The 24,646-nt window shown below is 39.1% G+C and overlaps 1 protein-coding gene across 1 annotated transcript in view; it reads right to left on the bottom strand.

The window, feature by feature from the left end:
• The window catches only part of LOC128354948 (inositol 1,4,5-trisphosphate receptor type 1-like), a 70,250-nt gene that overhangs the window by 39,736 nt on the left and 5,868 nt on the right, over positions 1-24,646 (bottom strand). Inside the window, exons 4-34 of the mRNA XM_053315067.1 lie at positions 17,669-17,778; positions 16,973-17,059; positions 15,943-16,101; positions 14,223-14,321; positions 13,338-13,421; positions 12,130-12,276; positions 11,024-11,119; positions 10,638-10,682; positions 9,287-9,441; positions 8,438-8,537; positions 7,976-8,136; positions 7,736-7,877; positions 7,352-7,510; positions 6,611-6,783; positions 5,881-6,000; positions 5,116-5,310; positions 4,717-4,968; positions 4,443-4,584; positions 4,177-4,330; positions 3,889-4,079; positions 3,680-3,794; positions 3,531-3,585; positions 3,275-3,440; positions 2,866-3,039; positions 2,689-2,763; positions 2,415-2,552; positions 2,205-2,330; positions 1,914-2,114; positions 1,548-1,799; positions 1,049-1,174; positions 823-951 (exon numbers count right to left, since the gene is read on the bottom strand). Coding sequence (XP_053171042.1) covers positions 823-951; positions 1,049-1,174; positions 1,548-1,799; positions 1,914-2,114; positions 2,205-2,330; positions 2,415-2,552; positions 2,689-2,763; positions 2,866-3,039; positions 3,275-3,440; positions 3,531-3,585; positions 3,680-3,794; positions 3,889-4,079; positions 4,177-4,330; positions 4,443-4,584; positions 4,717-4,968; positions 5,116-5,310; positions 5,881-6,000; positions 6,611-6,783; positions 7,352-7,510; positions 7,736-7,877; positions 7,976-8,136; positions 8,438-8,537; positions 9,287-9,441; positions 10,638-10,682; positions 11,024-11,119; positions 12,130-12,276; positions 13,338-13,421; positions 14,223-14,321; positions 15,943-16,101; positions 16,973-17,059; positions 17,669-17,778 — 4,328 coding nt within the window. The remainder of the gene's footprint in view (positions 1-822; positions 952-1,048; positions 1,175-1,547; positions 1,800-1,913; positions 2,115-2,204; positions 2,331-2,414; positions 2,553-2,688; positions 2,764-2,865; positions 3,040-3,274; positions 3,441-3,530; positions 3,586-3,679; positions 3,795-3,888; positions 4,080-4,176; positions 4,331-4,442; positions 4,585-4,716; positions 4,969-5,115; positions 5,311-5,880; positions 6,001-6,610; positions 6,784-7,351; positions 7,511-7,735; positions 7,878-7,975; positions 8,137-8,437; positions 8,538-9,286; positions 9,442-10,637; positions 10,683-11,023; positions 11,120-12,129; positions 12,277-13,337; positions 13,422-14,222; positions 14,322-15,942; positions 16,102-16,972; positions 17,060-17,668; positions 17,779-24,646) is intronic.

Raw genomic sequence — 24,646 nt, 5'->3', positions numbered from 1 at the left:
CTGGATACCAATGTTTGTGGTCTACTGACAACATTCACTTTGTAATGCAAGAGTAATTCTACTGAACTATGACTAACACACAGCTGATTAACACATACAAATCGGAAGCGAAGGGGAGATAAGGTGAAAACATTCATTCCCATTAACCACACAACACAAATTTCCAAAGTAGTACTGGTTTTACCACTTAGGGAGGCACTTACAACAAAGGACACTATCTAAAAGTCAGGCTTTTCAATGGCTAGTTTATAATAATACAGTACAGCTAATACATGTTTTGTCTGTACTTACATACTTTCTGATGGCCACCTAAAGCAAATACATACATGGGGGTAATGGCCAGTATTTCCTTAATCGTTATTAGGAGAGAGGACTCTGTCTCATTTTATCTCTCTTTCTTAGAAGAGGCATTACACCCCCAATACTCTCTTCACACTCACCAAGGTCAATAGTAGGGGTAATTTAAAGGTTTATTCTGAGAAAGATGACCTTTAAAACAAGAGTGTGCACTGGACATTTTAAACATACTGTATGAGTCAAGGGTCATGACAAGGCTAGAAAGTTCATAGCATTACATCTCTTTCTGTCAACACAGTTTGAATGCAACTCTGTGTGTATGACTGAAATTTCTACAGCTGCTGTAAATCAAACATACTTCAGTTGAATAACGAAGATGTAAATCTCACTCAGAATGTTACCTTAAATTATATTTTCATGTGGATCATGTGGATTGAGACTTTTCATTCAGCGACTGCATATGTTTTTAAACTCACTTGTATGGTGCTTCATACTGCTGCTGTTTAGACGGTTGTGGTTACATACCTGCAGGCTGGTGCTTTGGTCAGAGAAGGGTGAGCTGAAGAAAGTGGTTACGATGCTCATGACTGTCTCAGTCACATATCGCTCCAGAATGGTGTCTGCATGCTTGCGGTCACTTGTATTGTTACACACCTGTAACCAACGCACAAACAGCTCATCATATTTCCATATCATTTTAATTTAATAATTCAAAGTTACTGTTTTATCGGCATAGCCAGATGTTCCTTACTCTGCAAATGTCAACCAGGAAGTTCTCAAAGAGTTTCCACATGTGGTTGGAGGTGTAGATCTCCTTCATTTCCACCTCAGTGTCCACGTAGCAGTGGTTCAGGAAGTTGATATAGGCAATCTTTACCTGGAAGATTATGATTTCAGATTCATGTAAATACTGTATGTGTTGGCATTCGGGGATGGTTGGCAGTCAAATATGAATGAAGAAGTAATTTTAGTAGAAGAATCTAGAATAAAAAATATCACACAATTCAACATTGATGCACAAGACGTCTTAGCAAGTATTTTAAAATTGTGCTTTATGAGTAAGATGTTTTACACAGTATGCACAGTACAAAAGAGTAGCTACAATGTTAAATATAATGAGCAGTTTGATTCTTTTAGGGGGTGTTAAAAAGTGTGTGTCAAGCATCTACAAAGTTTGCTTAATAAGTGACTTATTGTTGTTATCTCATAGCTGCAAAAACATCAGCATGCCTGTCTGATGCTCATCTTACCTCAGGGATGCAGTCCTCATGGGTCACCACCCGCACTATGTCATCCAGTGGTAACAAGGAGTTACACTTGATCTCTGTGTAGACATTCTTGCCCTCAGTGCACACAGCCAAGAGCTCTACCAGGTGTATATGATACATCAGAGCACTGTTCTCATCCATACGATCCCGCTCTGAACGCATCATCTGAACCAGAGTCTGGAAGGAGGCGCGATCATTGTAGAACACTAAAACATCTTCACCAGCATTCACCAGCTGTAGGAGGAAACAAATAAACACAATTAGATCAGAACAAAAGGGTCCGGGTTAGGGTTAGGATTAGGGTTAAAAAACTGTTGCATTGTTCAAATATCAGAGAGGTGGCTCGACCTCTGCCATGACGATGTCCTGACACTTTTTGATGAACTTATTCTCCGCTTTGACAATAGTCTGCAGAAACTTGAGGTACTGGACGTTGCGGCCATGTGTTTCAATGCAGTGGACAAAGTGCTGAACCACACGCTCATTGATCTCACTACACAGCTGGAAGTTGTTCATGAAGATATGCTGCATGGTAATGGCTTCTAATATCTGAAAGAGAAGTTAGAAGTGGTGTTGTTTAAAATCAAAATCAGTGATTTTGTACAGTGAGAAGTATGGAATGGGGCACTGACTGCTCACCCCTGGGTTGAGGAAAAGATTGATGTGCTTGTGGAGCAGAGCTTGGTTCTGCTGGTTTCCTGCACAGAAGTTCTGTAGGAACTGATGAGCTAGCTTCATGATATCCTGCATTCGCAAATCTTCTCCCTGGGAAAATGGCAGATGAAGGTTAGTTTACTTCTACACAGACAGATTGTGAGTGAGCCACATCTAATCGAAAGACACTAATACCTTCTCATATGGGATCTGTAGGAGCTCAAGGACCACCCCGTGAGCCCCCATGTTCCTCAGCAGCCTCTGCTGCTGCTTCTTGCTCTTCCTGCCTGACAAACCTTCTTGGACACACAGCCTGCTGAGCCTCAGCAGGATCTGGGAGGAAAGTGAGGAAAGAAAAAACACGTCAGGAGGTATGCACACAAAAGTCTCTAGGGCACTGCAACAACATTTGCATCTTTGCCAGATACTGTAATAGCTTGTTAACCATGTTCACAAGTAAGATAATTACCTCTTTCACCACCCTGTAGTTGTAACTGCTGGTGCTTTCTGCTTTTTTTGGTTTGTCTGTGCCCCCTACGTCCCCCTGCAGATTATACCAGAGAAAATGTGTTAGAGTAAAAAGCCTTAGTGTCAACTGCCTTTTCAGTGTTTGTGTTCAGTGGTTGGTTCTTTTAATATACTGCACCCTTTTATGTTCTGCCTCAGCGGAAAGCCCTTCTCCTGCATCCATGCCCTCATCTGGCCCTTGCCTCTTGTACACCCAGAGCTCAGACTTTTCTACGATGGAGCGCAGCTGGTCCAGGTCCGACTTTATTTGCTTGTAATTTTCCACATCTTGGCTGGTGACCAGCAACTGGACCTGTTAACGCATACAGTAGTGGTTTCAATATGGAGTACAGAGCAGACTGACAGGAATGGAATAATGATGCTGAGGCCACATTCAGTTGTTTCTCTTTCACATGAGTATGCATGTATATGTCACAGCCGGGACTGGTAGCACCTGAATTTCCTACTATTGACATCATATTTATAGAATGAGGGCACCTATTCAAAATGGTAATCATAGATTAAATTTTAGATAATTGTTAGTTTACCTGCTTAAAAGCCTGCAGGACCTCCTGCCTTTGACTGAAGTGCCTGAACAGCAGGTGGAGAGCTCTGGACACCAGGGGAGGATAGTCATGCATGGTTAAGTGGAGAAGGACCCTCAAGAAGGTTCGGCCACCATGATCGTCCAGGTCCAATGGGTTGTTCTCTTCACTGGAAACACATAAAAAACATAATCAAATGAAACCCTGTCCACTGCATTGGTTTGTTTTGTGACTCCTTCTGCATTAAAAGTGCAATCACCTTCCGCCAAATATCCCTTCTGCCTGCTCTTCTATATGCTCAAAGTCCAATGCCCCTGAAACCACAAAAATATTGTCAGTTCACTGGCCACACCATGTCCTCTGTAAGATAAATCCATAAATTAATCTAACCTGGCATGTTGTTTGGACCCTCCACTGCTCCAGTTACAGATAAGTCACTCTGGGAGTTACTCTCATCAAACTCCCTCTTAAAGATAGACAGCAGACAGGAGATCCTGTAGTCCAGGCGGACATTTAAGATGAACTGTAGAACAGGACAGAAAATAATGACAGAGTATGTCATAAATGCTTTATATAGTGTATGTATTCACTGGGGTATGTCGTTGCTCGTCCTTCACCTGCAGGATCTCAATGATCTTGAGCTTGGTGTCCATCACTAGTATGTCCTGTTTCTCCGGCTCAGTCTGAGTCTTTACTGTATCTCCGTTGGAGCTGTTGTTCAAAGTTGTGGGAAGGAAGCCCCCTCCTCTCAGGACTACTTGGGACATGAGCTCCCCGACGCCATGAATGGACCTCATCACATTACTGCCTGGAAACAGTCACATAGATAGATGCACAAGCCCACATATAAACTTCATGTTCAGGAGAAATTTGGTTGTCCACTGACCCCCCAGGGTGTTCAATACCTTTACTCTCATCGCCTTTGTCCAGCTTGTTGAAAGGGAAAATGGTGCTGACATGGACACAGTCTAGAATAGCCAGCAGGATCTTGGTTAGTCTCAGCAGGTCACTGAAGTTGTAGAAGCCGAAATAAATCAAATTCCGGGCCAGATTCACCACCTAAACAAGGAAGATGTATCATTATATTATTACTATTATTATTATTGAATTCTTGTGATGTCACCATCATGGTGTACTACATGGTGTATGATCCAGAATGTGTCTGACTGACCTCAAAGGTGAGCTTGTTCTTCTCTTTATCTGCAAACGGGAAACTCTGACACACCACATCTCTGAGGTAGTTCTCAACAAACTCCATTGTCTGTGAAAATCGCTCTTTAATTTCATCTTTAGATGTTCCATCATTGTCATAACTACAAGTAGACAAAAGATAAATGAGTATAGGAGCTGAAAAAACTACGAACACTCAAACAAATCAAATATATTATTAAATATTTTAAATATAATATTTACTACAACAGTATTTCATTTGTCCATTAACTTACTCGTCAATGGCAATTTCTGAAGGGATCTCAGACCAGAGTCGTGCGTATTTGACAGGCGTGACCTGCTCCTGAGGGTCACGGTCCACATGCATGTGCAGCATCATGCGGCAGAAGGAGGCTCGTAGGTCATAGGGAAGGTCTTCATCTGACATGCAGCGCAAGATCAAATCCACATCCAGTTGGCCAGAGATCTTGTTGATTGCCAGATATTGGCGGTCCAAACACATCCTGGCAAACAGGTTCAGCTGGTACCTGTAGCAGCACACACATACAAGTCACATTTATAAAAACATTTAAAACAGCAAAACTTGCTTTAACCTTGACAATTCATGACTAAAGTCACATGAATTCTCTTCTTCATCTCCGACAATCATATGGAAAATAAAGTCCAGTAACTACCTGTAGTAACTGATGACCTCCTGATCCTCCTTCTGGCCCTCTTTGGCATCCTGGGCCAGTTCCCTGATGCTTTTACTGCGGATCTCTTTATTGCTGTCCTTCCAGAACAACCATACCTCTTCCTCATCCTCCTCTGACTCCACAGAGTTCTCCCCGAGCGGTGCTCCCTCAATCTCAAATCTCGATAGCACCAGTCTGCCGGAAGAGTAAAGGAGAAGCAGACATTTTTTTTGGTTGCAAACTGTTGGATATAAATGAGTTGGCATTTGTGAATAATATGAACACAAATGTTAGAACACAAAGCTTGATCATCTCATTACTGCTACCCTCACAAGTTGTCAGAAACAGAATATGAAAATCTTACTGCTTACAACTAAGTAAGCAATTTACAAAACAGTCACAAAAAAGGGACCAGCACATATTTAGTGTTTTTTGACTGAATCAATTGATTATCAAAATAACTATTGATACAGTTTCTGTCAACTGAATTAAATAATCATCTAATGATTACAGCCCTATAACCCCTAAATGCCGCTTTATACCTTTTTAGGACATGCACTTACCAGGTGGCTTTGAAATAAGGACTAACTCTACATGATACAATTACAGATTTTTTTGCTGTTTAATAAGTACCTGATTTACTAAGAAGCTAACTAAAATCAATTTAACTTTATGCTGTGTTTAGATGTTATATAATGCAAATTAGCGTGCTGAGGGGTAAAAGACAGAAAGACGTGTACAATAGGTATAGGAGGGAGGACGTACTTAGTTTCTATTAAGATGTCTGCATTAGCTGGATCCAACACTGCATTACAGATGAGCTCCTGTGTCACAGGGATGGACTTATTCATTGACACACACAAGTCTGACAGGTAGTCTAGGAACCTGGACACACACACACACACACACACACACACACATACACAGATATGCAAAAATCAATCACCCATGATGCATTGTAAAAAAGATGCAATCAGCAAAGATGAATTCAGACATGTCAGCCTACAAAATCCTGGTCTAAGAAATAAAATATACCATTTACATGTTTGATACATCTTGGTACAAAAGCTACATCACGCTCCAAACCAGTCTGTCCATAAGACTATCCTTAAATATAGTAAACTAAAAAAAAGCTCAGTAAGTGGCAGTAAAACATTTAAGTCACCTTACATGTCACCTTAAGTCACCTTAAATGTCACTTAGGTTTTATGTATGGCATATTTCCTTATCAGTAACTGACTGATATAGTTTACAATGCTGTCTGAGCATGTGCTTGAGCTGTAAAAGTCTTATTGTATTCATTAACAAATAGTACATACTGTATGATCAGTATACACAGATAATGATCAGGATATGCCTATTAAAACATTATGTCTAACTATTTTAATATCTTTAATATCTGATTCCGTCAATAATATATATTCTATATAATCTATATATATCTATATCTATACGTTGGTGTACAGTGTACAGACACACACACACACACGCAAACCTGGGCTCACGGTTCTTGCGGACCAGGCTAACAAATGTGTCAATCTCTGCAGCAGTGATATGTTTCTCCAGCAGTTTGCGGTTGTTATGGAGCAAAGCTGTGATCGTGTCCTCTGCCAGAACATCATAGCCAATCTGTTTCTGCATGAAGCGAAACTGTTTGGCAATATACTCCTGTGGGACAGATAGAAAGACAGTCTGATTATACAAAAACCAAAATAGAATCACTGTGAAAATGTTCATAATTAAGTTGACCTACATCACATCCTTTACAATCATGTTAAAACATAATCTTGTTAACATCAGATCATTACTTATACTGACTGATAAAGGTCAAAAGTCAAAGTCAAGCTCTCATCTGTCTGCAGAGCATGTTCACCAAAATTCCTCCTGGTTCAGCCTGAATAGATTTTCCCTCGAACACTTACAATACAAGAGAAATTGACTTTTTCTTAGACAAGGGGATTAATGGATTTCAAATTTGCAAACAGAAGCTTGTGGCTGTGGTTCCACGCATTCTTAAGAAAAAAAGGGGAAAAGCAACTGAGAATCACATAATACACAGAACATTTGATTGAACATTTCAAATTCAGGCCATTTTTTGTTAGATAACTATGTCAGTGCTGCTACACAGCATGACCATCATAAAAATGGAATTCACTTTTTACTGAACTGCAGTTGCACGTACACAATTACAGGGCCACTGCTCATAAAGCAGAATTGATGGCCTGACTAACTGTACCTGGTTCTTGCGATAGTCCTGCTGGGAGTGACGCAAAACCCGGTAACACAGGCGGCAGATGTGTCTGAAGGGGGCATGACGTTGATCAGCCAGCTCCTCCAGTCGCAGCATGGGACCGTCCCCACTGTCTGTGAAGGGAGCCTGCAGCAGCTTGAAGATCTGAATGCATGGGTGATGATGTGACAGTTATAACCATATTACCATTGAAATACAAAAATAACATTTTGATACAAATCTGACAACCATGCCACTTTGAGTTATGATAAAGTGTGTAACAAAGATTTAAAGAGGAATTAGAAGGAAGTTTATTCAGGTTAAGGTTAATCAAACAAGTTCCCATTCAATGGAAAACTTGTATTTGTGCTGCATGCAATAAGGCAATACCTGCTTGAGAATATTCTGTTCTCTCATGAGTTTCTGCCTTTCCCTGTTTGGTTTGTTAACCATGATTTCGAGTACGTCCTGTCCATTGTTGGGAATGTCCACAACAAAGAACACCAGATCCTCCAGAAGCTTAGTGACCGCTCTGGATGTACATTCAAAGAAAAAGCAAAAACACATGACTATTTTGTTAAAAAAATTAAAGAAGAAATTTAAAATCTTGCACCAGTATTTATTTTATACCTCCTCTCATTCTGTGTGATGGTGCCTTTTTCCAGCTTTCCAGCGATAGAAGCCAGCACTTTACTGGCATCATTGGCAAAGTCAAGGTCTCTCACTTCAGCCGGGGAGACGGGCACAATTGCAAAAGCCTCTTTGTCCTCTTTGAGTGCAGAGGTGCCAATCTGCATTTAGAAAAGAAATGTACAACTTTTTCATCCATGAGTATCTAGGACTTTTTGGTTGTTTGTTTTGTGCTGTACTTTACCTACATCTAACTGCAATTACATATTAATCATCACAACAAGAGCGTACAGACTGTGACCTTTAAGTCTATAACAGCAGAGCAAGGAGGGAAAGCGGGGTGGCAGAGAAGCAATTTTATTCAAAGACAATCTTAAGTTTACAGCTGTTTATCTACTTGACTTTTATTACTGCTGACTCTGTGGAAACAGTTCACAGTAGTGCACTGAAACTGTCACTTACACGCAGCATGACAGGCTTTTCCTCCTCCTTGTCAATTGGTTGGTTGGTGCTGTGAACCCATGTGTTGGTGCACAGGTGTCTGAGACGCACATACGAGTTCCTGAAACACATTTTAACATTTGTATTTATCAATCTGGCACTCAGGTCAAGGTGACAGTGACACACGAAAAGTCATATTTTAATGACACAAAAATGCATTTCTTTCCAAATATAGAGACTGCCAAACACTGGAGACACAGAGATGAATCTTTTTTTTTTTGGCATCCTGAAAATCAAATAAAAAGCCAAATATAAACATAATCATTCTGCACTCAAAACCCTCAAAACTATGTGAGAACAAGAACAAACACAGATCGAAAAACTTGCTCATATGAACACACATCATTCATGTGAATTTACAACAGTTTTCTCTTACTTGAGAAATACTAGTGAAATTCACAGTACATCGAGTAAAATCAAACACTGTTGTATTGAATTTGTCACGGTTACTAAAACAAATCTATTGGTAGCACAAACATGCATAAACACATCGGCTCACACACAAACAAGGGGAAGGATAACAAGCACAAACTCCGTGACAGTGTGTAATGTGAGTAACAGTAAGTCACACTCTCTTACGCTAACAAACGTAAGAGAGCGTGCATTAACACATACTCACACACACATACACTTTTCACTGATTATTGTTTTCCAACCATATTAAGATGACTTAATACGCAATGGAAGTCCCCCCTGCTTGTATTGTTCTTCACTGGAAAGAGTGACATGCACTTCTCTATAATCATACTTGCAATACAACCGGTTTGAGTTGGTCTGAATCACTTTAACTCAACACTCTGGCCTTCCTACCTGGGTACTAGTGAGTCTCCCCCTCTTAATGTGGTTGGATCTAGCTCAAATATGGAAGAGATGTCATTTCCATCAGGAACAGACACGAGGGTGTACATGACTTTGTCCTGGACGTTTCTCAAGCGGGCCCGCAAGGCTTCTTGTTCTGTGTCAAGCTGGATGGAAAAGGTCAAAACATCAGTAATTCAAAAACAACACATAGATCGCGTGTTCATCGCGATTAATGAGAGTCAGGTATTTCAGATAAAAAGTTCAGTGTAACTGTGGGAAGATTTCTAGGAACTGAGTCTCAGCAGGGAAAAAGGAAATGCAGCAAATTGGGCAATCACTGTTCAAAGACCGCTTTCCCCAAAAGAGCAAAACAGTCTTCTTCTGTTAAATTGAATTTTCCCAGTAAAATGTTGATTCAATAAACCAATACTGGTTGCCACGAGAGACTTGTAACATAATGACTTCATCAGATCAATCAAAGTTTTGAATACATTTGTAGACTACACATAAAGACATAAATATCTTTGTTCTGAATATTACTTGTTTCAACACTAACTTTGAGAGTATTTTCTTTTGACTGAGTCCCCTGCCATACTTTGGCTCCTTTAGCTACATTTTTATTTTAATTGTTCAAGCTGTAAACTCAGGAACAGACTGACTGTGAGACAGTTCATTTGTCACTGCCTGGTCAGCAGATGTGAACAACTTCATGTTGACAGCCAAAGACAGTTCAGTGAACTGTGGTAAAGCGCTGAAGTACCCTGAAACAACTATGCATTCATAGTTAAAGGGTGCCATCTGCTGGTCACTGAAGTATTATACTCATGGTGCAAATATATATTAAGCCAATTACTGCTGAAAATGGTAAGTACTACAGTCATTATGAAGCACTCATATTTCAAGGGACATTTTCTCTTCACATTTGTGGGAAAAAGTCAGAAGATTGTTTGTAGGGAATTTAACCCTGCTGTGATTTTAGACCCTTTTCAGGGGTGATCCCAGCACACCTAAAAATAAATAAATTATCATCTTTTTTCCCCCCTAAAAAGTATTTGTATGTCAACTTCTCATTAGGAGCTGAGCCCCCCTTAAGGCCTGATCCTAGAATCCCCCCTGGTTTAACCGATTAACTGATTAAGTGAGTTAATTGGTAACAACAGTGTAAAACATACAGCACATTGTTGCAATGGTTAGTTGCAGTTGAAACATCTTGGCCACAGGAAAGAGCATCTGATATGTACTGATGTACTACATGATTTTAACAGACACTGACAGCCAATTAGACTGTAGTATTTTCCGTGGTCATTATGTTACATCAGTTAGGTTAGGTGTGCATTAGACATTAATGAAAACAGCTTACTGAGGATCGGGACTCCAGGCACTCTTCTTCATACTCCGGATTCACCTGCAAAAATACAAAGTAGTTCACCACGTGGTATAAAAAGGATATTGTCTGGACTACTGTTTCATGTAATGACATCATTTAGTCTAAATGAGTGTTTTCTTAGTCTTAAAATCTGTTTTATAGTTAAGTAGCACAGATTTCTTAAGTAATTAAGTTATATGAACCATGAACATTTTTGCCACATTGGTCAACATCAACAATGACATCACTTTTTTGAATGTTAACACCTGAGGCACAAAGAGTTATAACAGAAGTAGAATTAGATCAATATATAGTATACTGATAAAGAAATACATTCATTCATTTAGTAGTTACTAAAAAAATGTTTGCAGTGGACTGACCTCTGCAGCCAGGTAGTGTCCGGTGGCTAGGTGTTTAAACCTGAATAGGCTGTTCCAGTAGCCTGCCCCCCCTCGACATGGATCATGTTGCACCACCTGAAACCAGGACACCCAGCAGTAACATTGTATATCAATGCATTCAATTTATTAAAAAGGTGCTGATGCTAAGTGTGAAAGTGCTGGAGAACAGATTTGCAGATTTACTTTATATACATTGCTGGTAGGGGTGTGACGATACACTCAGCTCACGAGACAAGACGAGACACGATATTGGGTTCACGAGATCGAGACGAGATTTTAACTATATTTTTAAGAAAACTTCAATGAGGAAATAAATGACTGTTCTTTTATTTGAAATTCACAAAATGGAAATTGAATTGAAATGTTTTAAATAATCATCTTGTAATGAATCACTTTAGTTCTACTTTCTAAATATGTAATTATCATATGCAGTATGCAGCACTGTAAAAGGTTTCTCCATATAGATATATTATAGATCGATAATTTTGGTATTTATGGAAATAACAACCATAAATACAAAGGTTAGATACAATCACAAATACTAAAAAGTAAATTATAAAGAGTAGAAACAATTCTAATACATACATATAAATTAAATTGCACAAATCCTATATCACATAAATACACAAGTAGAACAACATATACATTGTGTTATAATTTGTTAGTGTGACTCATTTTACTTTTTGCATCATTAGGCTTCCATAGCTGCGCTAGATTCCCCTGCTCCTCCTACTTCAATCTCTCAGTGTAGACCTGAGGTCAATTTACCACTGCTCCTCTCCTCACCTCATACTTCTGACTGAGATCTTCTCAGCAGATAGAAGCTGCAACAAGGTTAATGACCCACACGTGACATTATAAAAAGAAGACAAAACGAGCGAATGAGCGATAGAAAACCGTTTTTTGGTTTTTTTTGGTTTTTTTTTGGTGCACCCCTTAATTATAGCTTCGCGAGACAAAATTCACTTCGACGAGAAATATTGTCGCGTTTTCGTCTCGCGAGATCTCGTCACACCCCTAATTGCTGGTATTCAGAAAGCAGCAACACTGAACAGCACATCAGCAAAAACAATATTCTTACTTACCTCTATCTCCCATAGGGCTTTGCTGCTGGTTGCCGAGGTAGCTGACTGCCGTCCAGTAGTGCGAAGAAAAACATACTGTTTTTTTCTGTGATCATCACATGTGAGGAATTTCTCCTGTTCTGCATGAAATAACCGTACCACATCCCCCTAAAGAGAGGGAGAATATTTGTCATTGCTAGAAATATTAAGTTTAACTTCGGTGCAGAAATGTATCCTTGAACAAATTTAAAGGACCAGTATGTAGGATTTAGTAGCATCTAGTGGTGAGATTGCAGATCGCAATCAACTTAATACCACTCCCCATAACCTCCCCTTCCAAGCATGTAGGAGAACCAGTAAAGAGGAGAAACATGTGAGAGGCCCTCTCTAGAGCCAGTGTTTGGTTTGTCTGTACTGGGCTACTGTAGAAACATGGCAGTGCAACATGGCAGGCTGTGTTGAAGGGAACCCACGACCTATGTAAATAAAAAGGTAAGGAAAACACAGCTATTCTCATTTTCAGATGATTATACATTAATTAAAACATGCTTATGAAATTTAACCTGTTCTGCTAGACCTCACAAAATTCTAAATACTGCACCTATAATAAATATATGTATTCTTATGTCTCAACAACATTCCTCAAGATGCATTCCTTGAAATGATCCAGAACCTATTCCAGTTACTATTTACAAAACACACATGATCTCTGCTTGTGACCAATGTGGACTGACACCTTCTCATTCCCAAGAATGAGAAGGTGTGCAAACATTTGACTGGTACTGTATGTTCTGGTTTAATAGCTGTCATTCAGCCTATAATGTCCTACTGAGCATCCAATATGACATCATCTCACTTGTAAGCAAGTACAGTGGGCTGATAAAACTGAACTGGAAACAAACAAAACTACTGTACCAGCCCACTCAGTTCTGATGAGGAACATTATGCAACACCTACAGTACAGTTAGAGAAAATAAATATTCATTGAGAGTGTAAACAAGATCTATACATTGCAGAAACATTTCATGAATTATTTCAATAGAGCCTAATTGAACTCAGAACTCTGCTGATTTTGGTAATGTGATGTATGACATTTCCATTTGTTCTTCATGTGTTTGTAAAATTATTTTTTGTATTTGACATAAAATGTGTTTTGTACCTAAGTCTTTATAAAATAAAATAAAACATAGGAAAGATGTGTTTCTCTGGCGTTTCGCTGTGAGACAAACCCCTTTTAAGATGATCTCCTGATTGTCGCTCCATTTCATAAACAAGACAATCTTCCAGCTGGTGTTACAGTTGACTGAGTTCACCTGAAAAACAATCAGAGTTCGACATGACTGTACTGTAGGCATAATCTGCTGGCAGGGATCCTGCACAGTGGGAGCATTGCAACACAAGGTTAAAGGGATACTTTAGTGTTTGTTTTCATTTTTCCCTCATTTTCCAGAGGGAGATAATAGATGCCTATTAGTTGTTTAAAAATAGGATGGGAACATGCCTTCAAACTTTTCTACAGGTAAATATGTTGACTAGCTAAAACAAATTAAAAATGGAATTTTGTAAAGTCATTCAAATCATTCAAATTGTGATTATATGTCACATTGCACTACTGCCATGTCAAGTTAGCAGGAATGATTTGATAATGTACTTGTTAGGACTGTTGAAGAGCTTGTGACCCTCATTTTAACAATTAAAAAGTAGATGCTACTTAGTGTCATAGAATTGTTCTAGTTTAGGTTCCTACCATTTTAATTATCTGCAAAATGCATGCAGACTAATAAAACACAAAACCATGAATTTGTCATTCTGGGCAAACAGGAAAATTGCTCAACTTCCTTAAAACTAACTACTGTTTCTAGTGACTCATTGTCAATAGAATCAATTGCCATTTGATGGAGTAAAGTCACAAAAATGATGAAAAATCATAAGCATGACCTTGCAGTTCCAGCTATAGCCTACTGCGTAACAGTTCTGACTCTGGAGGACAGTAGAACAGAAACTAATAACCAAGCAGCAATTATAAGGGGAAAAAGTTACAAATAGATGCTACACAGCCACTGACACTCCAACAGAAACATCAGAGGAGTGAAGATGCTGCAGCTCAGACAAACCTCATTGCATCCCGGATTATCCACGAGCTGGTGTGTGCTGGCATGAAGCGGCTGACCAGCGTTCACAGGGTTCAGTACCACTTTGTCACCAATCACCACCTGCCGTCTCACACACACACACACACACACACACACACACACACACACACACACACACACACACACACACACACACACACACACACAAATAAAATAAATGAAGAAATCTGAGGGTTGTACACAGTAATCCTGGCCCAGGCAGAGGGACTTACATGGACTGCAGGATCCATTGGCAGTGTTTCATCAAAACACTGCCATCTCATAATGCACCTATTGAACTCATTTAGTCTGAGCTCCACATATAACTAAGACTTGCATTTTCTTTTTTGACGTTATTCTACTGAATTGTACTTACATTTATGAAACAATTTACCTTCAAATGATTTGCCATGGGTATTTGTCTACTTCTACTTTGAGCACACTGCACACATTCTATTGCAGTAATTTAACCTTGAATCTCTAACATCAGGGTTTCTGCAGTGTTCAGCAAATTAAATTTAGCATTTTAGGATCTTTTAACGCTATAAAGAATGGAATATAATACCTTTGCCATATTACATACTGTAATAACATTTACATCAAATATTTGTCATTAATTCCCAGTCAGATACAACAATTTCTAGTAATATAATTAGTCAATTAACATGACTTGGGCCTAGATCCATTCCTTTTTGTTTTCTGGTTACACAATTACAAAGTAATTCATTCATGTTTTGGCTAAGATCTTCACTTGTCTCCTGACAGCCTGCAACCACATACAAAATCATTTCATAACTAATGTTACTATCTACAGCAGCGTAGAAAAAACATTTAAAACCTTTGTACGTGACATGTAAGCCTTTTTAATTCTGTTTTACAGCATACTTTTTTGAGGGAACTAAATTCAAAGCTTTTTACGACTTCTCAAGATGTGAGAGAGAATCAGGAGTCTTTGTCCTCTGTCTTAGGCCTTATGCCACAGCTCAACCTTTTTTTCTGCTTATATTTGTAAGGGGAAAGTGCAGAGAGACATTAAAAATAGGTGGAGAGAGGTGTATGACCTGCAACAAAGCTGGAATCAAACCGTAGACATGTAGGCTACTTAACATGTAGACTACTGGAGAACCTCAAAAGTACAGATTTGGGGGGATTTTAAGAACTTTACCTGTCACATCTAACACTCAACTACACTGCCTGGCCCAAGAAAAAAGTTGCCACCAAAAAAAAAGGTCACACATTGTAATTTTTCATTGGACCGCCTTTAGCTTTGATTACAGCATGCATTCGCTGTGGCATTGTTTTGATAAGTTTCTGCAATGTCACAAGACATTGCATTAAGTGTTGTATTAATTTTTCACCAAGATCTTGTATTGATGATGGGAGAGTCGGACCACTGCGCAATGCCTTCTCTAGCACATCCCAAAGATTCTCAATGGGGTTAAAGTCTGGACTCTGTGGTGGACAAGCCATGTGTGAAAATGATGTCTCATGCTCCCTGAACCACTCTTTCACTATTTGAGCCCGATGAATCCTGGCATTGTCATTACAATAGGTAACAAACAGCAAAAAGACAAAGCATGATAAATACAAACCGGAGGAATCGTTTTGTCCTTTTGTTTCCGCCTTAGGTTGATTGACACACAGTACAGCAGACCCACAATGCACCATGCCCACAGACACATACATACATACAATGACTCACACTGTCCCCAATGGAGCGTAGTTTGTAAAAGGGCTGGATGTAGAACCAGGAGCCTTCATTTCCAGCAGTGTCCAGCATCACCCGCATAGCATTCTTCTCCAACAACGCAGGAAGACGCTTGTTCACTGTCAGATATTTGTTGCTCTTCAGGTGGAGGAGCTGTGCAGAAACAGTACAAAGTTTAAGACAAGACAGAAAAACAGGGATGCTGAAATATGAGTTAAAAAGGAAGTGTTTCTAATGATGCATTATATATTATATTATATTATATTATATTATATATGTATATATATATATATATATATATATATATATATACATAGTATTTGTATCTAAGGCACTGCTAAAGTAAGCCTGCAAACACTGCCATGTAAGTTATTTAAGAAATTAGTTTCATAGAACAGGTAAATACTCACTGAAAACTACTCTCTGTACTATGTGTGTATATGTATATATATATACACACACACACACAGACACACAGACACAGACACACACACACAGACACACACACACACACAGACACACACACACACACACACACAGACACACACACACACACACACACACACACACACACACACACACACAGTGATTATAGTGTTAGAGTGAGTGTGCATGTGTAGTATGTGTTATGAATGACATGCGTTATCATTCATTATTTTGCATGTCTTCTTCCAGCAGTCTCTGTTCAGGATGCATTACAGGATATGAAAAGTATGTCAATATATGGGCTGACTGACTATGACTGCAGGAGGTTTCAGTCCATCATTGTCATTGGGACTATGCAAGTATCCAATTTGGTTTTAGTTTAACATTTTTATGTGAGAGTTAATTTTGGAGAACATGCACTGAAGCTGGGGCATATTTGTCATTCCTGCAAATGAGGTGTTGGTAAAAATGAGTAAAAATGAGTCCCTTTCTTCTGATGGCATGTCAAGGCCAATCTCAGTTTTGTCCAAACTTGGTGGTAGATAAACAAAGTTTATCCGAATAAATATCAAGAAATCGCTAGTTAAGAATAACAAACCTGAATAACATTCCCGTATTGGATTACTGTTCCAAGCAGCTTTTTATTTTCAGAGTCATTTTGTTTCTTCTCCAAGTCAGCTGCATGCTGGGAGGCAAGAGAGAGATAAGAGTGGAGAAAAGTCAAAAATGAAGACAGTAAAAGTCACAACTACTACATTAATTTATACACAGTAGTATGGAAAGAAGTGTTTTGATTAGCTGTTAAATGCATACAACAGGACAGTAGTAACAAGTTCTTAGCCACAAATGTACACTTCAACACAGGGGCTTTCTCCGAAAACCCTGGCTCACATCTCCATGGAAACACAGGAGAGATTGTAATCTTCCATTTTATGACTGTGTGGTCAGATAGCAGATTGCTTTAAATGGTATTGCATTGCAGCAGAAAGAGTGCAACGAGAGTGTAGAGGGCAGAAAGGTAGGACAGTAGGAGTAAAAGGCTTCGGAAATGTCTATAAAAGGAATTTAAAATCTCCTCAGCAAATATACATAATCCCTTTGAAAACTGGTCTAAAACAGCAGTTTGGAGGGCACAGTGTCTAAATTTCAGTTTTTATCTAAATCTACTCATCAATTGGGAAATTTAAAAAAAGTTTTCTCACACTTTAGCATGTGTGCCCCGAGGACAGGTCAGTGTGTAGTGTGCTGATCTGTGGTGACTGCTGGGAGGTGAACATGTTGTCACTTCACTTACATGGAGCTTTTTGAGGAGTACCGTGTCAGTGTTCCCTCCAGGCTTCGCTGCTTTCCAGAACTGCTTCTGGGCCGAGTAGCGGTTCATTGGACACAGTCTGAACAGACAGTCTGCACAGAGGGACAAAGATCCAGAGATGGATGTAAATATGAAAGAGATGAAGGGAGCCAGACAGATATTCATTAAGATTGGTTTATACCTAAGAAGAAATAAACAAATCTATACTTAGACAAACAGATAAAGAGACAGATATGAAACAAAATAAAAATGGAAAGTTTATAGGTAAGAACAGTACATTAATATACGGTAAATCAAAATAGAAAATAAAAATTAGAGAGAAGGAGAAAATATATGAATGCACTCTGAGTGATGCCTGGAGAGGTAAGGGCTACAGTGTGAGAGACAGGTCAAAACCACAGCTTAACATAAACAAAGTCTATAAGTCCGAGTTGCTTAAACAAGATGATACATGATGCTCTGTACACCTGGAAAGTAAAAATAGATGGCAAACTTAACTTACTGTATTAAATGACATTTCTTGCAAGACTTGAAAACCCAAAAAATATGAACACAACTACTCATGTGTGTGATTGCACTTCAGGCACATTCATAATTCTGAATTGAGATCAAAGGGCTTTGTCTGCTTCAGGGAGAAATTATGAGGGGCAGGAAAGCATGTGTGTGTGTCTGTGTGTGTGTTTGTGTGTGTGTTTGTGTGTGTGTCTGTGTGTGTCTGTGTGTGTGTGCGAGTGCACGCCCCAAAATACAAGCTCAGTACACAGTACACTGTTACATCCTGTGATTAGACTATGCTAATTGAAGGCGCACAATAACCTCTATGTGTGTGTTATAATATGATACAGGGACGATAAGTCATGGTCAGTAAATGTTTATAACCACAGCGGCGATGTGACGGTGCTGTCGTCAGCGGACTCTGATTGTGCTACTCATTTTCATAGATACTGTCAGGAGGGGAAAACAGTCCTTCGATTTGCATGTGGACAAAGTTTAACATAACAGAGTTCCTCTTCTCTCCCAGAAGAGTTCCTCTTCTGTAACAAGCTGCACAATGACTGCAACTGAAGGATAAAGAGGCTTTTTACCCTGGGTAAAAAAAAAAAAGGTTTCACATTCTTGCAGTTAACCAGTAAAGTTTTGACTAGTTTTACAATGTTTTCCCTACAGACTAAACCTCCTCCCTCTGAGTTCTGTCTTTCCTCTGATTTCACCTCTCATCAGACCAAAGCCCTCTATTCTGAGAGGGCAAAAAGAGGAGGAAAAAAGAACAATCTGTCCATCCTTCCCCCGTTCTCTCTCACTCTCTCTCTCTCTCTCTCTCTCCCTCCTCCTGCTATAGCCGCAGCAACATGACCAAATAAGGCCAGCCAAGAGAAGGGGAGTGGGATGACAGAGGGAGAAAGAAGAGGGTGGGGACTCCCTATCTTCCCCCTCGATATTCTATCATCCTTCCTTCTCCTTTCTGAATTCCTATAACCATTTCACACCATTTGCCCCTTCCGATTTAATGGTCTTTATCTCTCGAATCTTCTTTTTGCCCACCCTAGTCCCAATCCGATATGGTTTACTTTAGTTTTACCCCAAATACTGTTAGAAAAACAAATAAAAGGAAGTGAAAGAGAAATGAGGAAGACAGGAAGAGGGTGAAGGAATGTGTGTGTGAGAGAGAGAGAGAGAGAGAGAGAGAGAGAGAGAGAGAGAGAGAGAGAGAGAGAGAGAGGGGGGGGGGATAAGAAAGAAGAAAGCAAGAGTTATTTAGAGCTTCAGATAGAGTACATGACTGTATGCACATCCCACTTATATTTATTTAAGTAGATGAAACTGTTGATACACTTCTCACCGGAACTGGATCAAACTAGCTTGTGTGATAGCCAATCAGACAAAGAACACACATACACTGGAAGCTCCTATCTGACAAGTGAGCTGCCCTATAATGTGACACTGTCGTTTTATCAGAATCTAAACACACAATCACAGCGTGTGACCGATGATCAGCCAACACAGAAGGTTTGCCTTTAATCACAGTCAGCTGTACAGAAAGCATGTTAGTTGAATAGTATCAAAATCTGGGGTTAAAATTCCTTCTCACTGGGGAGGGGGACTGGTGAATCTAAGTCCAGAGGGCATACATCCCAATGATTTACTAACATGCTTGCAACCGAAAACAATCTTTTACTACATGAACCCCCACCCCACAAACATGACTTTATTTAACACTCAAAGATCTATTTGAGTTCATAAAGAAAGCTATTTTTGATGCATCCACTTTGAAATGCTAACCTACAATTATGTAGCTGGTAAGAAAAAAATAATAATAATAATAATAATAATAATAATAATGCTGAAAACATGCTGAAATATTAACAGAGCTGCTTGTAATTCTCAAGTGATCGAGGGCAAGTCCAAGTCAAGCAACGAGCCTTGCAAGCAAATTTCAGGCCAATTCAAAGTCTTTCATCAGTTCTCTGAATGCTGATGATAAAAATGACATTGTATATACAGTTTTTTTCTTCTAAGCTGGGGGGGGGCTCTCCACAGATTTCACACATTACGCTCAGTGTAATGAGGAGTGCTACTCAGTATGTGAACAATGTAAAATCTCATGTGGACCTGGAGGGAATTTTCTAAAGCCCAAATAACTTTGATGAACTCTGTCATCAGAGTTTTTGAGTTGCATTGTGGGAAGGGTTGTATTCAATGTTTTTGTCTTGGCTCGACCTGTGTCAATCTTCCATTCTCTCATTCTCTATTCCCTTGTACAAGATTTAAAAACACTCAATAGGTTAGTCAAAATTGAGCAGCAAACTGGGATTTCGGACACTTGCTAATTATCAGAATTTTGCAAGAACTGTCAACTGTTGCAGAATGGCAATTTTTGCATCTATAAAATGTGTTGCCTTGCACTCTCTCTCTCTTTTCCTGTACTTCCTCATTTCACCAAGTCTCCTTGTCTTCCTTTCTCTTTTCAGACAACACACCAAGGAGCTCCTTACCACTTCTGCAGTAGTTACCCAACCATCCAGCAACTCATCACTACCACCCAGCACCTACTTTAACTCCTCCCTGAACTGAACACACAACAGTCTTCCTTCTTCAAAGTCCATCATTTGATCATTGGCTCTGTCATCACTCTCTTGGTCTCCAAAATCATGCTACAAACCATCATCCGATGCTGCCTAGCTATGTTCTCTCCTGCCACCACCTTGCCGTCTCTAATCTCTTTCAGATTACAGCGTAGTCCACCTGTGTGCACCCTCATCCACTCTTATATGTCACCCTGTGCTTTTCCCTCTTCTTTAACTATGTTTTCATCACAGATATTTCCATCTTTTTTGCTAAATCTACCACCATCTGTCCTTCCAAATTCCTCTCTTACATTACATGGTCAGAGACTTTTGTTGACTCATAGCTTTTTAAGCAACATCGCCTTTTATGAAGACAAACTGTGTAGTGTGGAAAGCTCATTTGCTTACACTCCTGCATATCATCACGATGTGTGAAAGACGAGATGCTGTACAACAAAATATTTGAATATGACATAACATAAATGAATTCAAATAGTCAAATATATTGTCCTCCATCTGTAGGTGTATAGTGACAGTGGTATCATGTCAGACTGCTTTTAGTGGTCTTGCACAAGGACCTCAAATGACTCATCTGTGGCCCTGGTGCTAGTGAGGAACTATCACTAGCACCAGACAGGGACAGTTCAACAACAGGCTGCCAGTCCCTGACAAACTTTTGAAAATGCTTGTAGTACTGGAAACTATAAAAACTACAGTGTCTATAAAGCCTACAGATATGATTTACATCTGACTAAAGTTGTATTATTCAGAATAAATTAGAAAAGTTAAGCAGTTAGCAAACAGCTTTCAATTAGATCAAGTGTGTGACACAGAGCTGCATAATTTACAATGGTACAAACTTGGTCAGCGCAAGCACATCACAAAAGACAAAAATTCTGACATGTCCACATCACAAAGAGGTCATCAGTGTCCAAACAGGGAGGCCTGCTCGTACCTCTGTGAGACATCTGAACTACTCTTTCCTGCTGCAGACAGCATTGTCTGGCTGAGGACCTTGAGGCACACATTGCCTAATACTTCCATTCTGTGTTAGATCAACAATATTCTCAATGATCTGGGTTGTATAAACTGCTATTCGCTCCAAGATTCTTATCCTGTTAGAGATGTTATAGAGGAAGCAACTAATCACTTGTAGTGCATCTAAGACAATAGATGGGTTTACTGACAACAGCTTCCCTTCACTGTTTCCTGCGAGACCTCTCCTCTCTCAATAGACAGGAAAGCAATACACAGTATGTGGTTATTAGGAGAGGAAGAGACTAAAGACAGCACTGTTTCTGGTGTTTATCCAAATCAACCACTCAACTAGTCTGCAGTGTGTCTCTTGAGAGCAACAGTTGTATCATAGTAGGGTTGAGACATTTTATCACCAGATAGATGGTCGTAAGGAGTTAATGCTAATTCAGGGCACATGCAAAATATGTGCTAAACAGAAAAAAAGGAAATTATGAAAGGAGATAAATAAGAAATGATGACAAAAAAGTTAAAAAAAAAACAAAAAACCCACCCAAGAGTTGCAGACATGTGAAACCAAGACAGGAAGGCACCATCCACTCCAATGGTTTTCACATGCTACTGATTTAGTAATGTAGATGAGAAATGATAAACAAGCAGAAAAATCAGCTCTTGTTGTTCCCTGTTGTATGAGACAGAGTTTGCATGTAAATATATATATATATATGTATATGTGTGTGTGTATATATATACACATATACATGTAGATATACATATGTATATACATATACGTACATATATATGAATAGAGTCTACTGTTTGTTGTGTGGATCAAGCGGATAATAATTAACAATTGACTTAGGTGGAACATGGAAATCAATTTAACATGATGATTAAGTGCCTCTGCTGAAACAGTGGGCACCACCTGCTTCACAAGATGACCATCATCCATTTACTACAGTATAAATACAGTATGTTAACCACTGAGACTTGTTTATCAATATGTGAACAGCCTCACAGCCCCAGCCAGAAACAGAGAATGATGATTTAATTGATTATTTCATAAAGGCAAATTAAAAGCAGATGACATCTAAACAATGCAGCCACAACAAAAAGAGCTGCCAGCATAACTTAAAATAAGACAACAGTGGAAAAAAATCTAAACAACTGAAGTATAAGTCACAGCAATTAAAAATGAAAAGAGGACACTTGTTTAACAGCTAATACAAAGCATTGGTGCAGTGTAAAGAGTTGTATCTGTCTTGTAGTGACTGTTGATGACTGTTCTCTGCTGAACTCATCTGAGTGAGTGTGTGTGGGTGTGTGTGTAATGGTACTTCAAAGACTGCCAGGGTGAGATATAAAGCAAAACCACTGAGTACTGATGTCTGCTGAATGCTGATGTGCTTACTGGCTACATGAGTGAAAGTGTGATTGTGTGAAGGGTACTTGTGTTTACATTAGGAGGAAATGTTAAGCATACCTCAGCAGTGACACTACAAGGCCCAGCCGACATGGCTAGTCTGGCCCTGTGCCCTTATAACGTCCTGTGAGAAGGAATATCTCTGTAGCCTACAACTTTGTCTTTCTCAGCTGAGGAACCTCCCAAATGAAGGCGGGAGGGGGGGTGAGGGGGTGGAGCAGAGGATTGGCAAGTCCTCCTTTGGCTCAGAAAATAAGGTTCTGATACAGCCTTCTATTTCATTTATAGACTTCCAGCAAGTTTGCTATAGTTGAGAAACCATGAGTCACAAATAAATTATTTGCAATCCATATATTGATGTTGTTTGAGATGCACCATGAAAAACTAAGAAGATGTAAAATCCTACCCATCATGACTTCAACACAGCTTAGACTATGATTTGCTCTGGGTGGTGTTTATTGTCAGATCCACCTGCATATATAACATGTAAACATCTGGAAAAATATTTGTCCACTATTCAATTCAGCATCAGTTCAGCAGTACCCGATTTTCAAACAAACAAATAATGTGAATTAATTATTAATTGCTTTGATGTTGTAAGATTAACTGTGACGATCAGTGTGACACTCTACCGCATACAGCAGGATAGACCTGTTTTACAGCAGACATTTTAAGCTGTGTCCCTATTCCATGAATCTTTAAGCAGGTTTTAAATATATAATGACTTCACACTACAAACATGACAAGTATGTTCAAAAACGTCAGTGTATATGTGAACTGAAATTGCTTTTGGGGGAAGAGAAAAACATTAAGAAAATCAAATCTTTACAAAGTTTAAGTGGCAATGGTGTTTCAAAGTGTTTGTGTCTGATGGTGCCCATATTGCATTTTTTTTTGTCTGCAAAAAAACATTTTCATATGTGTGAACTGCAAAAAGATAAAAAACAACAGACAGGCTTTTTTCATTGAAGAGATATTGACATGTCACTGTAAGAGAAGCACAGATGTAAATAAAAAGATGAATGATGGCTGAATTACATTTAGCTGCTTTAGTTTCAGAGTCCAGGTATCGTACAAACAGGATTACTGTCACACTTTCATGGCTTACCGGGATGACTGAATAGAGCCAGTGTTAGTGTAATTAGTAATACCTGTGCTTTCTCTATTATGACAAGTTAAACTGTCATGAAAAGGGCCTATTGGCATAAAGTACATATTCTATACAATCAGTATAATTGAGACACATATTTGACCTGTCATAAAAGAAAAAGCACAGGTCAAACTACTGTCATTAAAGAAGACTCCATTCTATTTAACCTTTGAAGGACCTTTTGAATATATCCTTAAAAAAAGAACAGATGAGTACAGCAATTCACTACTACACTTCCACTGAGGTGACTCACAAAAAATCTCTACTCAAGCACTAAATACACTGGATCCTATATTTCCCATAATGCAGAGTCCCCCTTCCTGCTACATGCTCCACAGCTGCAGTTT

Source organism: Scomber japonicus, chromosome 3 (assembly GCF_027409825.1).
Source record: "Scomber japonicus isolate fScoJap1 chromosome 3, fScoJap1.pri, whole genome shotgun sequence".
Taxonomy (NCBI): domain Eukaryota; kingdom Metazoa; phylum Chordata; class Actinopteri; order Scombriformes; family Scombridae; genus Scomber; species Scomber japonicus.
This window is presented reverse-complemented; position numbering and strand designations above follow the sequence as displayed.